This window comes from Rhinolophus hipposideros (assembly GCF_964194185.1).
Source record: "Rhinolophus hipposideros genome assembly, chromosome: 14".
Lineage (NCBI taxonomy): Eukaryota > Metazoa > Chordata > Mammalia > Chiroptera > Rhinolophidae > Rhinolophus > Rhinolophus hipposideros.
In genome coordinates, this window is record NC_138060.1 from 410,335 (window position 1) to 426,905 (window position 16,571).

Below are 16,571 nucleotides of genomic sequence, written 5' to 3' on the forward strand. Positions count from 1 at the left end.
GAGTACAAATATCTGTTTGAGTCCAGGCATTTGAGTAATGATTTGATCCAGAATTCTAAATTTCCCTTGAAATCTAAACCCTTTAGTGAGATTTGGAGAATGAATTACTTTTAATGTTCTAATTTGTTTTCTTCATCATTAACGAATACTGGGTCATTAGGCAAATGTTTCCTGAAAAGAATATACTTTTCTCTTTGTTGGATTTTGAAAAAGAAAAGAGATGCCAGTGTAAAAGTAGAAATGAATGCCCAATCAAGTCCTTACATAGTAACATAGTGCTTCTAGCTTTGCAAGTTTAGAAACTAATCTTTTTCCATTCACTTGAGTTAATCATACGCTTTTAAAAATTTAACAGTTCGATGTCAGAAAAGATTGATGTGTCATCCAGGATGACAATTTCCTGATGGACAGTGAAAACCGTGTCACTATCTTTCCTAAGCAGAACAACATTCCCCTGCCATCCTTCTGTCCTCTGTAGGAGAGGCTCCCTAGGATTTCCCATCACAAGATCGCATTGTGACCCCTGAGGTGGACCAATGACATAGATGTATCTTCCAGCTGGTGTCTTTCAGTCACAGTAGCCAGGGCTAAGCAATTTCATTAGACAGTCATGCCCATCAAGGGAAACAGAAGATTGTTCTGATGGTCCTTCTTGTGGCCAAAGAAACTTTGAAAAAAAATTTTTGTCTAGACTTCTTGTCAATTAAGTCACATTATGTTGCTAACATACTTTTCATATGAGTGACATGATAATGTGTTGATAAGGAGTCTTACATGAATTTGAGTTCCATGAGTTGTCACATCACAGCTTTATAGAGAAATCTATTATATTAAGGTATCAAAAATTGAAAAATTGGGGATTTGTGGTCAAGATAGCAGAGTAGGTAAATGCCATGCTTGCCTCCTCTCACGACCACATCAAAATTACAACTAAACTACAGAACTATCATCACTGAGCATCACCTGAAGTCAAGCTCAACCAAAGTCGTCCTACCTCTAGGGACATACAGAAGAAGTCACGTCGAGACTGGTAGGAGGAGCAGAAAAACAGAACGAGCTGATGCCAGACCCTTGTGCGACTGTCAGAAGTCTAGAGGGATATCTTGCTTGTCGAGGTCCACTAGGGGTGTGAGAGGTCCCAGCTCCACACCAGGCATCCTAGCCCAGGATTCCAATGCTAGAGAGAGATGTCCCCATAGCTCTGGCTGTGGAAACCACTGGTCATTCTGGTTGGGTGAGATAAAAGGATGGCTAGAGTCCCAGTTGATTCTTTTATAGGGCTTGGAATGGGCTTACTAACTGACAGATTCATTTGCCCTGAACTCTAACACTGGGCAGTAGTTCAGGGATATAAGGGGGGGAACTAAGTTTTTTGCCTTTAGGGTGATGGCTGGAGGGGAGCTTCTTCCCACACAGAGGTGCTTGTAGAATCCATTGTTTCTGTACTGATCCATCACCCGTCGCAGTGTGAGACATAGACGGCCTCCATCAGTTGAGTCTACATCAACCTGGCTAACACTGTCCCTGAGAACAGTGATTCCCTGAGAACCTGCCCCACCTAACTTGAGAGCCAACCCAAGCTTCTTCCAGTGACTTTTCCAAAAAAAAAAACATCCTGTCTTGGCTCATGCTGCAGACTTGCCTAAAATCTCTCAAAGGTTCACAAAACCTAAATAAGCGTTACGTGGCCTCAGCTGTCTTTTACTTCTTGCTGTGTAGACCCAAGATGGCACTAATGGAAGCTGGCTATGGTTCATAACTGGAACTCTTGAGGCACCTCCAAAGCCGGTGCAGGTGGCAGCCATCTGCATCCTGCTTTGTGGTCAAGCTAGGTGGCCCTCTGCAGGACACAGGCTGCGGCTGAACTAGGCCTGTGGCCGGGCCACTTCTAGGAGTCCCTAGGGCTGACATACCTGGTGGCCATCTTTGGACAGAGCAGGAGCATCACCGCTCTGGTGCCTCCCAGAAAGACACAACCAAAGTGTACACAGGGCAGACACCAGTGCCCTGCTAAAGCAAATCCTGCTCTATAGGGGCAGCCCCTGCCAAAACAGCTCCTCCACTGTAGTCATGGTCAGTCCTCACAACCACACAGTCTGACGATCAATGCCTCCCATTGACATACCAACAGCACCCAAGGCTGCACTACAACAGGAGAGCACAGAGAACTCACACAAGGGGCAGAGCTGCCGCCCCTGGCTCTGGGTACCAAGGAGGCTGTGCCACACGGCCCCACAGGACACCTACTATATAAGGCCACTCAAATAGGCCTGGGAGACACAGCAGTCCTACCTCATACACAGAAACATTCAGAAGGAGGGAGCCAAAATGGGGAGTCAAAGAAACATGCCAAATAAAAGAACAGAAGAAACCGCCAGAAAAATACTGAGCAAGATAGAGACAAGCAATCTATCAGATGCAGAGTTCAAAACACTGGTTATTAGGATGCTCAGGGACCTCAAGAAGAACTTCCACTAAGACATAGGAAACATAAAAATGAAGATAGAAAACATAAAAATGAACCAGTCATAAGTAAAGAATAAAATAACTGAAAAAGCGAATGTCTTAGAGGGAATGAAAACTGACTAGATGAAGCAGAGAATCGAATGAGTGATTTAGAAGATACGGTAGCAGAGAATACCCAGTCAGAACAGCAAAAAGAATCCAAAATATGAGGACAGTTTAAGGGACCTCTGAGAATGTCAAGCATACCAACATTATCATATGGGGTACTACGAGAAGAAGAAATGAAGGAATTCGAAATGTACTTGATAATGACTGAGAACTTCCCTAACTTGGTAAAGGAAATGGACATATAAGCCCAGAATTTCAAAGAAGATGAGCCCAAACAGGCCCATACCAAGAATACGTCATAATTAAAATGCCAAAGTTTATAGGCAAATAAAGACTTTAAAACAGCAAGAAAAAAGCAGTTAGTAACCTGTAAAGGAGCACCCATAAGACTAGCAGGTGATTTCTCAAGAGCAACTTTGTAGGCCAGAAGGGATTGGCACAAAATATTCAAAGTGATGAAAGACATGCCTACAACTAAGATTTCTTTACCCAGCAAAGCTATAATTTAGTATCATAGGACAGATCAAGAGCTTTCAGGAGGAAAAAAAAAAAAACTGAAGGAGTTCATCAGTACCAAACCAGTATTACAAGGAATATTAGAGGGACTTCTTTAAAACGAACAAAAAAGGAAGAACAAAAATATCAATCATAAAATAGCAGTAACTACATATCTATGCACAATTACTTTATGTGTAAATAGATTAAATTCTCCAATCAAAACACAGGGTGGCTGAAAGGATAAGAAAATAAGATCCTTACATATGCTCCCTACAACAGACTTGCTTCAGATCAAAAGACACAGAGACTGAAAATAAAGGGATATTTCATGAAAACAAAATAAAATTTAAAAAGCTGTGGGAGCAATACTTATATCACACAATATAGACTTTTAAACAAAGGCTATCACAAGAGTTGAAGAATGACCCAGATATCCCACTTCAGAGTATTTATCCAAAGAAACCAAAAAATGCCAATTCGAGGCGACGTGTACATCAATATGTTCACTGCAGGATTCTTTACAATGGCCAAGATGTGCATGCAGCCTATCAATGGATGAATGGATAAAGAAGAGATGATACATGTATGCAATGGAATATTGCTTGGCCACAGAAGGAAATGGGCTCTGGCCATCTGTGGCGGTGTGGATGGACCTGGAGAGTACAGTGCTGAGTGGAGTGTGTCAGACCGAGAAAGATGCACTGTGATTGTGCTTCTAAGTGGGATTTAAGAACAGAACAAACAAACAGAAAAATGTTCATACATACAAAGAACATTTTGTTGGTTGCCAGCTGGAAGGGGGTTTGTGAAGTGGGTTAAAAGGGGAGAGATTAAAAAGTACAAATTGGTTGTTACAAAGTAGTCATGGGGATCCAGGGTATAGTATAAGGCATGTATTAATGATATTGCAATAACAACACATGGCATCAGATGAGTACTAGATAATTTAGGGTGATAGATGGGAGAGGAGTTAGGAGCAGGGCGGAAAAGGTGAAGGGGTTAAAAAGTACAAATTGGTAGTTACTAAATAGTCATGGGGATGTAATGTAAAGCATAGGGAATATAGTTAATACTATGACAATAACTATGTATAGTGCCAGGTGGGTACTGGATGAGTCAGGGGAATCACTTTGTTAAATTACTTAAATTCTAACCACTATGCTGTACACCTAAAATTAATATAAAATAATATTGAATGTCAAAAAATAGAAAAATTTGTAAGCACACCCACAACTGATTAAGCTTATACCAAAATAATGAGGTACGATAGGTTCCTAGGGGAAGTAATTAGGATCTCGACAGAATTATCAGCCACCATAAGGTCTACCCTGTAAATCAAAAGTTTAATTACGACAGGTTTCAACGAATTCGATCAATAGCCCCCAAGGTGAGAGAGTACCTGGGTTAAGATATTTGATTCACACAATGTGAGAGGAAGCATCTGGACTGGGAAGAAAGGATAGCTCCAACTGACTTAAGCTGTCAAACAAGATGGTGGAGTGTACTTGCAAAAGGAATTTCAGAACACTTCCATAGGTCAGGTCAGGTCCCAAGGAATAGGAAGTTATTCAATAGAGCAAACAAAAATGGAAAGGCGAATAGTAGATAATGTGAACCTTATGAAAAAACTTATGCATTCTGAGAGAAAAATAGGACAAAGTATGCTGGTCAACATCCTAAGGGTGAGGAGCTGCCAAGATCTGAAAATAACGCTATGTTCGTAGTAACAGTGATAAGAATCCCCATGAAATGTACCAGATGAGCTGATCCACAGCAAGTCATGGTTTATGAGTGTGTGGTTGAGGGACACTGTCTATGAGGAGCTCGAGGGGAAAAAGGAAAGTACAGATGACCTCAGTAAAGGGGTCAAGGCTGCCACTGTAGATGAGGGAATGTGGTTTGAAGCACTAGGATTTAAGGAGCTGAGAGCATTTAAAAAGAGGAATAGAAAAGGGTCAAGGCCTGCCCACCAGGACTGCTGTTTAGAGATGAGTGGGGCTGAGAAGACTATAGAAAGGGTGTGGGCATCCTTATCAGTTGCTGCTGAGAAGTAAAGCAGGACAAGGACTAAAAGAGATGACCCTGAAAAATGTTTTCGCGCAATTATAAGGACAGAAAGTCAGGTTCTCATGTAAAAGAAGAGAATAAGTGGCGAAAATATGGACCTGGGGATGAGACCACATATTAAAGAGGGTTAGAGTCTAAGGAGAAAAACAGGATGACAGAAAAAGTTACAGGAATCAAGAAAAAGTTATGTTTTTACATAATATAGAGAAGATAAACTTTAAAGAGAAAAATATTTACTAGAAAAGGAGAAATTGAAACCTATGGAAGAACGCTTACAGAGAATGAGAGTCTTCATCTGATGCTCATGTCAGATTATCACAATCTAAGGGGGACTGCACAGGAAGTTTTCAAAGATTATCATACGAAAATGTGATTCCATAAACCCTGTAAAATCTTGAAATGTTGATGAAAATGTCTCTGGGAGCATTTCTTGAAACTAAAATGTAAAGAGAACCACTATTTAAATCTATTCTTTAACACTTAGTATTTTTACATGTAAAAGCCTCTGTTTTTAAGAAAGTTTGGCAATTTAAATTCCAGGAAACCAATGATGACACTGCAAAATCCATTTCAGCTGCTTTAAGAAATGTCATTGTTTTTGAACTCTGTCCTTATTGGCATCAGGTCTACAACTACATTTTATACACCTGTGTACACATATTACTCATGAGCTCATGAGGAATCATATTTTAAAGAAAGAAGAGTGAGTCTCTAGATTTTTAAAATTAACTTTCTTTAAAAATGTTTTTCAAAGTCTGAGGATGAAAAGGAACAATTAAAGTACTATGAGAAGTTAGAATCTCTGCAATATAATATGAATCAACAAAAGAAGAAAAATGATGAATTAGAGACAGAGGTTACCAGGTAAGGTTTTAATATTTCAGATCATGTCAACCATTAATTACTATTTCATTATAATTCTCACTTTATGAAAACCTAAGTACAAATGTATTTCATACCTGTAATTTTCATAATTAAAAAAGCTATCCTACTTACAAATTTACATCAGAAACTCAGCATAGTCAAACTTGTGTGAATGCCAAAATATTATACCTACTTTTGAATGATTCCTAAAACTATAATGACCGTGTCTTTTGCATATACTGTCAACTGCACTCTTCCTGGTCTCCCTTGAATCTTTATTTCTGCAGGATGTCTGTGCTCTCTTTGGTAATCTTTCCTTCTTTTCGTAGTGTTCTTGCCTTCAGCATTCTAACAGTTTAATGTCTAAAAACCTATCTGTGGTATTGTTTAACAACATCAGAATTGTTATTGATTTGGCTTCTATGTTCTTTCTACTTTTTTGTCAGTTATAAAATATGTCATACATACCAAACCATATGTATAACTTAAAAAAGAATGAGATGAGTAATCATCTCACTCAAATAATAATGGAATCTTTCCCAACGTCTGGGAAGCCCGCACGTGGCTTGCTTTCTGTTTACTTGCTGCTTACTGAATGAAGTTCTTTCTCTGATTCTCCTCAGTGTTTTTTCTCCCATGTCACTGTCTTTCTCTGCATTGTTTTGTATTCTCATTTTGTTAACTTTGTGCTAGCAAAGATCTCTTCGTAAGACAGACTCGAAGAGACTGTGACACATTATCTCTCCAATTTCCTTTCTTCTAAAGCCCTGCCCCTTTCCTTTCCCCTCCACTCAGACTTCAGATTTTTCTTTCCGGTTTCTCTTTCTATTTTGAATGATCTCTTGTTGGTACGTACTTTCTTTTCTTCTGGTAGACTGTGGTCAGTAGGCACCGAATGGTATTTTGGCGTGTTTTCAAAACATCCACATATATTATACTTTTCTTCTTCACCTTGGATACTAATCTCTGGTTTATAGCTGATATTTAATATGTTTGATACTAACAATCTTAAGTGGATATTAATAATACTTTAATTATAAGAACCTTACATTGTTACAATGTGAAGTCTGTATCATATGTATCACAATTGTTTTATGTTACTTACCTAAGATTATAATTTAATTAGTATGCTTTCAAACTCTTATACTGGAACAAATAGGAGAGGATCATAATTTATAGATTTGTTTATTTTGTATGATAGACATATCATCTCTTTAAATAATTCCTAAACATTTACTCTTAAAGAATTTGACTTACTCGTTTTCTACAATTCTGCAGACTGAAGACCCTCTTTCAGAATACAAGGATGCTACATGACAGTCAAAATGGAGAGGTTAGTTTCCTTGGAGATTTAGAACCCAATCAATCTGAAATGGATATTCAGATGGCTAGGTTAAAACAGAAGGTACTTTGTAATCCGTTTGGGACCCAGAAATCACTTAATTTGGGGAAATAGAAACCACTCAATGCTTTGAGCAGTACAATACTGATTTCTCTCTTAATTTTACAGACTCAAGCAGTGAAAAAGATAGCTTATTTTCTATATCATTTTTCTATAAAAGGGCATACTGTTACCTCTCCTATGTCTCAACCCTGGCTAGTGATCTAAAGCCAAGAAGGACACCGTTGCATGACCCCAAAGCACTGGCTCCAATCTTCATTGAGATATAATGAACATAGCATGCAGTTCCATCATTTAAAGTGTGCAGTGCAGTGGCTTTTAGTGTATTAAAAGCTTTATGCAGTCATCATCACAATCAGTTTTACAACATTTTCATCACCCTGGAAAGTATCTGTGTACTGTTAGCCTTCACCGTGTGCCAGTCTGCCCTTCCCACTCTTCCTAGCCCTAAGGAACCACTAGTGAACTCTCTGCTCCATATTGTGGTTTTGATGTAGTTTTTTCTGATGAATAATGATGCTGAGCAATCTTTTCCCATGCTTATTATCCATTTGTATAACTTTTTTGAAAAACTGTTGTTTCAATTCCTTTGCCCTTTTAAAATTGCACTGTCTCTTTCTTGTTGAATTGTAAGAGTTCTTTATATATCCTGGATACAAATCGCTTATCAGATATAGGATTTTCAAATATTTCTCCCTTTCATTAGCTTGCTTATTTAGTCTTTCAATGGTATCCTTTAAAGCACAGAATCATTTTATTTTAATGGAGTCCAGTTAATCTATTTTTTTAAACACTCAATTACGAACTCTTTCATGAAGACGTATACCTATGCTTTCTTCTAAGCTTTTATAATTTTAGCTTTTACATTTTGAGATACTTTTTATATCTGGTATGATGTAGAGCTCTAATTTTTTCTTTTGCATGTGGATACCCAGTTGATCCAGTATCATTTGCTCAAAAGACTATTCACATCCAATTGGATTTTTTAGCACCCTTGTCAAAAATCACTCGGCTCTACATATGAGGTTAATTTCCGGATCCTTAATTTTGATTCATTGATCTATAGATCTGTCCTTACGCCATTACCAAATCAAATGTTATGAGAACGCTTCCCCAGTCATCTTGCATATTACCAGATGCCTTATGGAATAATAAAATGTCAATGTAGGGGAATATCTTTAATTCCACTTCTGTGGAGATGTTTTGCTTCTGGATGGAGACTGTGGCCCGCAGACCTTGGTGATCTTATGACATGATGGGATATTAGGCTTACAAAGTCGACTCATTCCTTTTGTTTTCTTCATTCAAAACATTAATCTTTAACCCAGTGCTTCCCTTTCCCTCCCATTTCCATCAAATATCGGTAATTAGATCTGATACTTGGTGGACAACTTTCTTCATTTTGTCTATCTCCTAATCCATAGCCTCTTCCATAGATTTCACTGTCTAGGAAAGAGAAGATGAAACCTGGACCATCTGCTTTCCTCTTTAGAAATCTCTCTAATCCATCATCTTGCAATTGAAAAGTAGATTCTGTTTGACCCGGTTCTTTTCTGAAACACTGGTGCCAATCTTGTTCTTGGCATAGATCCTACATTCTCAGAAACACATTGAGATGCATAGTTGTACCTTTAGCTTCATATATAATTAATGGAATAAATATTTCATCCCATCCAAAGAAAACATTTCAAAAGTACAGCTGTTAAAATTCAGGAAGTAATTAATCAATCAGAAACAAATAATAGATTCGTGATGTGAATTGTAAAATGTCAAAGCCTTTTTATGTGATACGGAGAAGCATTTCAGTATAAGATTCAGAAGACATGGTCTTCCCTTTTCATACAAACAAGCTTGAAGTATGGTAAAGGAGAGATTGTATTTAAATAGTGCCAGAGGACACTATGATTGTTTTACTACTGAGATTAAAAATTATTCCATAATGCTCTCTATTTTCTCACCGAGGAAAAGGAAGTGAAGATTGAGTACTAGATTGATGAATAAATATTGAAAGCTGCCTATCTCTTTTAGAATTTTAGGGAATGGAAATCAGGAAAAAGGTTTGATTTTGGTTATTAACTGGCTATTTCTAGTTTTACAACTATCATACTAGAAATCATATGTCTCCTTGCCAGTCTTCCTTATCCTGTACGTTGAGGGAAGCTTCTAAAGATGCCTACCTGCCTAGCTGTCATTGAAGGGAACCCTTGAGAAACTTCTTATGCCTTTTTTGTATTCACTGCTTCTTCTCTTTAGCATTGTGTGTCATTAATAAGTCAATCTCCACATTACTTAGATTACACCATAAAGGAGACTAAAGGCATACCTCGGAGATATTGCAGATTTGGTTCCAACCACAGCAATACACTAGTAACCCAATAAAGTGAATCACAAGAATTGTGCATATAAATTTATTTTACACTAGTCTGTAGTCTATCAAGTGTGTGGTAACATTATGTCTAAATAAACAGTGTACATACCTTAATTAAAAAGTACTTCATTGCTAAACTGCCAAACATAATCCAACTTGGTCGGAAAAGTGGTATTCATACACTTGCTAAATGCATGATTGTCCAAAGCTTTCAATTTGTAAAACATAGTTGCAAAACAGAATACAGCAAAGTGCAATAAAAGAAGATAACTGTAATTAATAACTTATAAGTTACGTTTACTATTATCTCTTTTTTTAATCCAGAAGGTGTGGCTATTTTTTCCTTAACTCTCCAATGGAGTGGTTGAAATAAACAACAGTTATTTGACTCACAGATCCATACTTAAGAAGAGTGTGGCCAAGGCCATCTGTCTCCGTTCCCCTCAGCTTCAATTGGGGCAGCTCGATGGCTGGAGGCTGCAATCATTTGAAAGTTTGTACAGCAATGTGTCCGGTAGTTGGTGCCTACTGTTGGTCGGCTCTCTAGCTGGAGGAGACAGCAGGAACACCTACACCTGAACACCCGGCTCGCATTGTGGCCCGAGCCTCCCCACAACACGGGGCTGGATTCCAAGGTTCAGATCCTCAGAGACATAACCAACAGGAGCTGTGTTGCCCTTTGTGAAGGAGTCTTGGAATTCACACGAAATGTCTTTCAACATATTCTGTTCATTAGGAGCCAGTCACTAATGTTGACCCATATTCTAGTGGTTTTATGCAATGAATATTTCAAAATTTACGGACACATTTAAAAACCACCTTGATCTGTCCACTGGCCACAATTCTTTATATTCCCCCCACATGGAAAATACACTCATCCCTACACAATACTCGCCACAAGTCTCAATTTAATGGCATCAGGCTCAGGTTTGAATCTAAGATTTTACCATCTTAGTCTGGTGCAAATGGGGATGAAGGGCCTGGGTTTTGGTTTCTAGGATAAAGCCCCTTGAGGACAATTCCTTTCAATATGAAAACATGAGAAAGGAAGAGACAAGTTATCTACCACCCACACACCCAACATTCTGCTCGACTGCTGAAGTTTCCCCTGCAGAAATAGAAAGTGGAAGGCACGTTAGTCCATAGCAATTCTGAAATACAGCCTGATGTGTGCTGTCCGTTCTTTGATTAGGACTTAGTCCTAATCATGCCAATGCTTCTCCATGGCCCTTGGCTGTCCCCTGTGAGCTCTTTGTTCTGTCCTTTTCATAAGAAATGACCTGTGCTTGCAGCTCTTCCCTCAGAGTCATTCCTCCACCCAAATGTCTAAGACCCACAAGCCTCCTCTTATTTTTCACTCTCTTGGTTTTTATTAGTCCAAGGTAACAAGGTGGTTTTTTGCTACTTGATTATCCTAAAAACTTGGAGTTGCGTGAGAGTTTATTGGGGTTCGTGCCATTAGAAAAGCCACCGTCATAAATTGTTTTGAGATAAGCTCTTGGGCTTCCTGTAGCTGTTGTAGGACCATGCCTATAAAATTATTTTCCTCTTAAGAGCCTTCCAGGAATTTAAGGCCCCACCTTAACTCTTTCGAAGTCTTGAGGAAGGCTTTACAGTCTTGTCCTCATCCGTAGATCATGTCTTCCTGGGAGCACAGCGAATTTGATCTTCACTCAGAAGCCATTTCTTCATTTTAGCATGATTTGATAACAGGGCATGTGGGAGAGGCTGTAATTGGGAAACACATTTGAACACAATAAGTCCTGGTTCCTTTACAGTTCACAGTCTTTTGTTAGCTCATGTATCTCATGGATGTTACTTGGTTACTTCACAGCAAAAGTCCCCTTTTATCCGGATTTCAGACTCATTTTCTTCACTAGCTGAGAAGTCTTTGTGGCCAGCCTCTTTAGGGGCCCGCAAGCCCCCAATAACCGTCTCTTGGAGGCTCTTGTGGGTGTCGTTCTCATTCTTCTCCACATCCTTTCGGGTTCCACCTACCTCCTGGTGGAAAGGCACTCCTACAGGTTTTAGATTGCTTTTCTTTGTGGCCTCACACCATTTTGAATATCAGTATCAATGCCAATTGTTCATTGCTGCTCAAGAAACCAACTCAAAAGCTAGTGGCTCAAAACAGCATCTGTTTTGTTCACCAGTAATGCAGTTGAGTGAAGCTCAGTGAGACTAGCTCATTTCTGTTCCACTTGGCATCAGCTGCGTTGCCATGAAGCTGCGAATGAGAATCATCTAAAGGCTGTTACACACACGTGTAGCAGTTGAAGCGGGGTTTTGGCCGGGATGCCCACTGGGGCCGTCTCAGCGCGAACATCTGTAGGAGGCCTCACTGTGTGTCCTGGGCTTCTTCATCTGCACAACATGGTGGCTGGGTTCTCAGGGCGAGCTTCCCTGAGATACAGATGGAAGCTGTATCACATTTTCTGCCGCAGGCATAGCATTCTCACAGCAGTTCTGCCCTATTCCATGCACTAGAATCCAGTTACTTCCTAAGGCCAGCACATATTAAAAGGGAGGGAATTTCATGGAGAAATGTCAAGAATTTGTAGCCATGTTTTAAAAACACTACATCCATCCACTCACCTCATCTTACCAAATAAGCATTGTATCTAAGGAAAGTAGTTCTACGCAACTCAGTATCACTGAAATTCCAGCAGATTTGTTGTTGTTATTATTGCTGTTTAGGATGTTCTTGTATACTGTGGAAAGAGGATTACAAGATAGCATTATCGAATTAAGACACTTTTTTGTTGTTGAAAAAAATGTAGCGATCATCTCACTAAACATTCACAGTGTGAGATGTGATTTCTCCTTAACCTTGGGAATCATTTCTTCTTGAAAGCAATTCAAATTACCATGAAACATTTGTAGCTGACGGAGGCCTAACTAACTCAAGATGAGTTACTCGTAACTCCCTACAACTTCGTAAGAAATTACGGAGAATTAAAATGGGGAACAGGTGAGAGACTATCAACTCAAAGGTGACTTACAGTCATTTTATAGAAGAAAAACGTGAACCAATCATTCAGGAAATCGTAGAAAATCAAGTACAGATGTTGTGTGGCAAAGTCGATGACAATAAAGGATACATTTTTGAGTCTCCTGGTGCTTTTCTCTTTGTTCTTCATTCTGAGTAATGCAAGTTTCCACATAATAAGGATCTACTACAGTACGGATGACATTTTATGGCAACTGAGTTTATTTCACAAGTTGATACTGGTTTGGGGTTAGACTATTCTCAGTCAACTTCCTTCGTAACCAAATCATACTATCTTACTCATTCAGAATGAGGCTCTCAAAGCAAAACTGGAAACTGCATCTTCAGAATGTCTCCATCTGTGGGGTGGCCAGTTGGCTCCATGGTTAGAGCATCGTGCTGGTTCCAATCCTTGGTAACCAAGGTCGCTGGTTCGATTCCCACATGGACCAGTTAGCTACACCCTCCACAACTAGGTTGAAAACAATGGCTGGAGCTTGGAGCTGAGCCCCCAGTGGGCGGCCGGCCAGTTGGTTCAGTGGTTAGAGCGCAGTGCTCATAACACCAAGGTTGCCTGTTCGATTCCCGCATGGGTCAGTGAGCTGTACCCTCCATAACTAGTAGATTGAAGAGAACAATTTGACTTGGAGCTGAGCTGCGCATCCCACAACTAGATTGGAAACTGTTACTTGACAGGGAGTTGATGGGTCCTGGAAAAAACACTGTTCCCCAATTATAAAAAAAAAAAAATTTGTTTTAAAAAGTGTTTTTAAAAAAAGATATCTATACCTTGTTGAAGAAAATCAATCTTAAACAGGAGTTATTATCTATGAAAGGAGTACAAAAGTCATGTGAAAAAGTAGAGAATAAAAAGAGTGGAGATAAAAATTATTAAACCTCAAAATTCATATAGTCACGAATGTGGTAGAAAAGAGTGAAGCAGAACACAGTAAATTCTGGGATATTGAAGACTGAGCAAGACAGGATGTAGTAGAAAAAAATTTTTAAATCTATTTTTACAGGTTAATTCATTGATTTTTAACACACCTTAATTCATTTTGCTGCAAATTACGTTTTCGATATGCATAGTGTATGTGATTCTTCTACTCCCCTTAATGGCAGTTGTTTTTATTTTTTATTTTTTTAGATTTTCTGGAACTAAGGTGCTATTTGCTCCTCCTTTTAAATATTTCAGTTCCCATCATTATTATCACTCAATTGATCTTTGAGATTTGTTCTTTCTGGATAATCATTTGATTTTTAAGACCAATTGATATAAAACGAGACTATTAGGAAATAAAGAAAATAAAATGCACCATATTCTTAGATTATTAAGTCATATTGTTCAATTTTTAAAATTTAAAATTGATTCTCTTATTGGAATTGTTAGATGAGATGATTCAAAATATTTTCATGATTCAGATTTATTTTATTCCGTATTGATGATAAATATTTTAAACTTCAGCTTTTTTCACATTTAAATTGCCATCCAAATCATTGACTTAAAACTAAAGAATACAAATAGACTGTAATTATTCAGTTTATAATTATTTTTAAAATGTATCCTTTCCGTTGGCTTTAGGAACCAGCAGCATCTCAAAAAAACGTACACCCGTTAAATGACCATGTTGGCGCTTACATAAGTGACATGGAACTCAGATTTAAACGTCTGGAATCTGAACTCTTCAAAGTGAAAACTTCTTGTAAAATAGAATTGGAAGAATGTAAACACCTCTACCTAGAGGAATTAAAACTTAGATCATCATTGGAAAACAAACTAAACAAGTAAGTCCAAAGTCAGAGAAAATCAATCGAGCTCATTAATTTGCCTCTAAAGTATAATTTTTATCCAGGCAGATTCCTGAGATTGATAGGAAATGAAAGCTTACTAAATAGTATAATTTTGGAAAATGATGTTAGTGAATAAATTACTTTTAAAATGTTAGTTAGTTCAGGACATTTGCATCTCTCTCCATTTTTGGTTTTACATGATTGTATTTTTCCTTCTCGCGGTTTTCATAGAGTTAATCTGATCTACCAGTCTTTAAGCAAAGTGTTTTTGAAGCTTTATGATTTAGACAACGCTATTTATTATAAAATTTCTTGTCAGAATTCCCCTAAATAGTTTTTAATGAGGTAACTATTTATTATAAGATAACAACTTAAACCCAAAGGGTTAAGTACTCTGCATATTCTGGCACTTGGTACATGTACTGTCTCCATTGTGCTCTGTGTTATTATCTCTAGAGGTCGCTTTCAGACAAGCTCTTCTTTCTAGTCTTTCTGATGTCCACAAAGGCATATATGTGAAATATAGCAGAGGGTTAACAACGTAGGGGTGAGGGTAGTATAACCCAAGAAGTGGCTAAAAAGATAAGGTGGTGAGCCTGAGGGGGTGTGTGGAAGACAGAAAGCGCAGAGCCCACGCCCAGCGCCTTGGTCACAGTGTTATATTATAAGCTACAGGCCTGCTGAGCGGTTTCGGTTCAGTCGGATCACCCACCAGGCTCCCTCCTTCTCCCCCAGAGGCTGCTGTTCTACATGACACCTCAGTCCTCAGGGTAATGAGGGCGTTACCCAAGGGCGGGGACAGCAAAGGCTTGAAAATATCTTGGTGGGATTTTTTTTTTAATTAATTTTATTGGGGTGACAATTGTTAGTAAATTTACATAGATTTCAGGTGTACAATTCTGTATTACATCGTCTATAAATCCCATTGCGTGTTCACCACCCAGAGTCAGTTCTCCTTCCATCACCATATATTTGATCCCCTTTACCCTCATCACCCACCCCCCACCCCCTTACCCTCTGGTAACCACTAAATTATTGTCTGTGTCTATGAGTTTTTGTTTCTCATTTGTTTGTCTTGTTCTTTTTGGTTTATATACCACATATCAGTGAAATCATAGGGTTCTCTGCTTTTTCTGTCTGACTTATTTCACTTAGCATTATTCTCTCGAGATCCATCCATGTTGTCACAAATGCTCCTATATCATCTTTCCTTAACGCCGAATAGTATTCCATTGTGTATATGTACCACAACTTCTTTACCCATTCATCTATCAAAGGACATTTTGGTTGTTTCCATGTCTTGGCCACCGTAAACAAAGCTGCAATGAACATTGGAGTACACGTGCCTCTATAGAGAAATGCTTTTATATTTTTGGGGTAGAAACCCAGGAGAGCGATTGCTGGGTCATATGGTAATTCTATTCGTAATTTCTTGAGGAACCTCCACACTGCCTTCCATAGCGGCTGCACCAGTCGGCATTCCCACCAACAGTGTATGAGAGTTCCTTTTTCTCCACAGCCTCTCCAACACTTGTTACTATTTGTTTTGTTGATGAAAGCCATTCTGACTGGGGTGAGGTGATATCTCATTGTGGTTTTCATTTGCATTTCTCTGATGATTAGCGATGTTGAGCATTTTTTCATATGTCTATTTGCCATTTGTATATCCTCTTTGGAAAAATGTCTCTTCAGGTCCTCTGTCCATTTTTCAATTGGGTTGTTTGTTTTTTTGTTGTTGAGTTTCATGAGTTCCTTGTATATTTTGGATATTAGCCCCTTATCAGAGGAACTGTTTGCGAAAATCTTCTCCCATTCAGTTGGTTGCCTCATTATTTTGTCAATAGTTTATTTTGCTGTGCAGAAGCTTTTCAGTTTCATATAATCCCATTTGTTTATTTTAGTTTTTACTTCCATTGCCTTTGGAGTCAAATTCATAAAATGCTCTTTGAACCCAAGGTCCATAAGTTTAGTACCTATGTTTTCTTCAATGCAGTTTATTGTGTCAGGTCTTATGCTTA

At 38.5% G+C, this 16,571-nt stretch overlaps 1 protein-coding gene across 2 annotated transcripts in view; it reads left to right on the forward strand.

Annotated features, from left to right (window-relative positions):
• Window positions 1-16,571, forward strand: part of LOC308507601 (ankyrin repeat domain-containing protein 26-like) — a 68,876-nt gene that overhangs the window by 14,827 nt on the left and 37,478 nt on the right. Inside the window, exons 8-10 of one of the 2 annotated variants that reach the window (XM_081072805.1) lie at window positions 5,894-6,003; window positions 7,282-7,336; window positions 14,345-14,547. In XM_081072805.1, the coding sequence (XP_080928931.1) occupies window positions 5,894-6,003; window positions 7,282-7,336; window positions 14,345-14,547 (368 nt within the window). The remainder of the gene's footprint in view (window positions 1-5,893; window positions 6,004-7,281; window positions 7,337-14,344; window positions 14,548-16,571) is intronic. The other variant, XM_081072806.1, reaches the window with a different exon arrangement.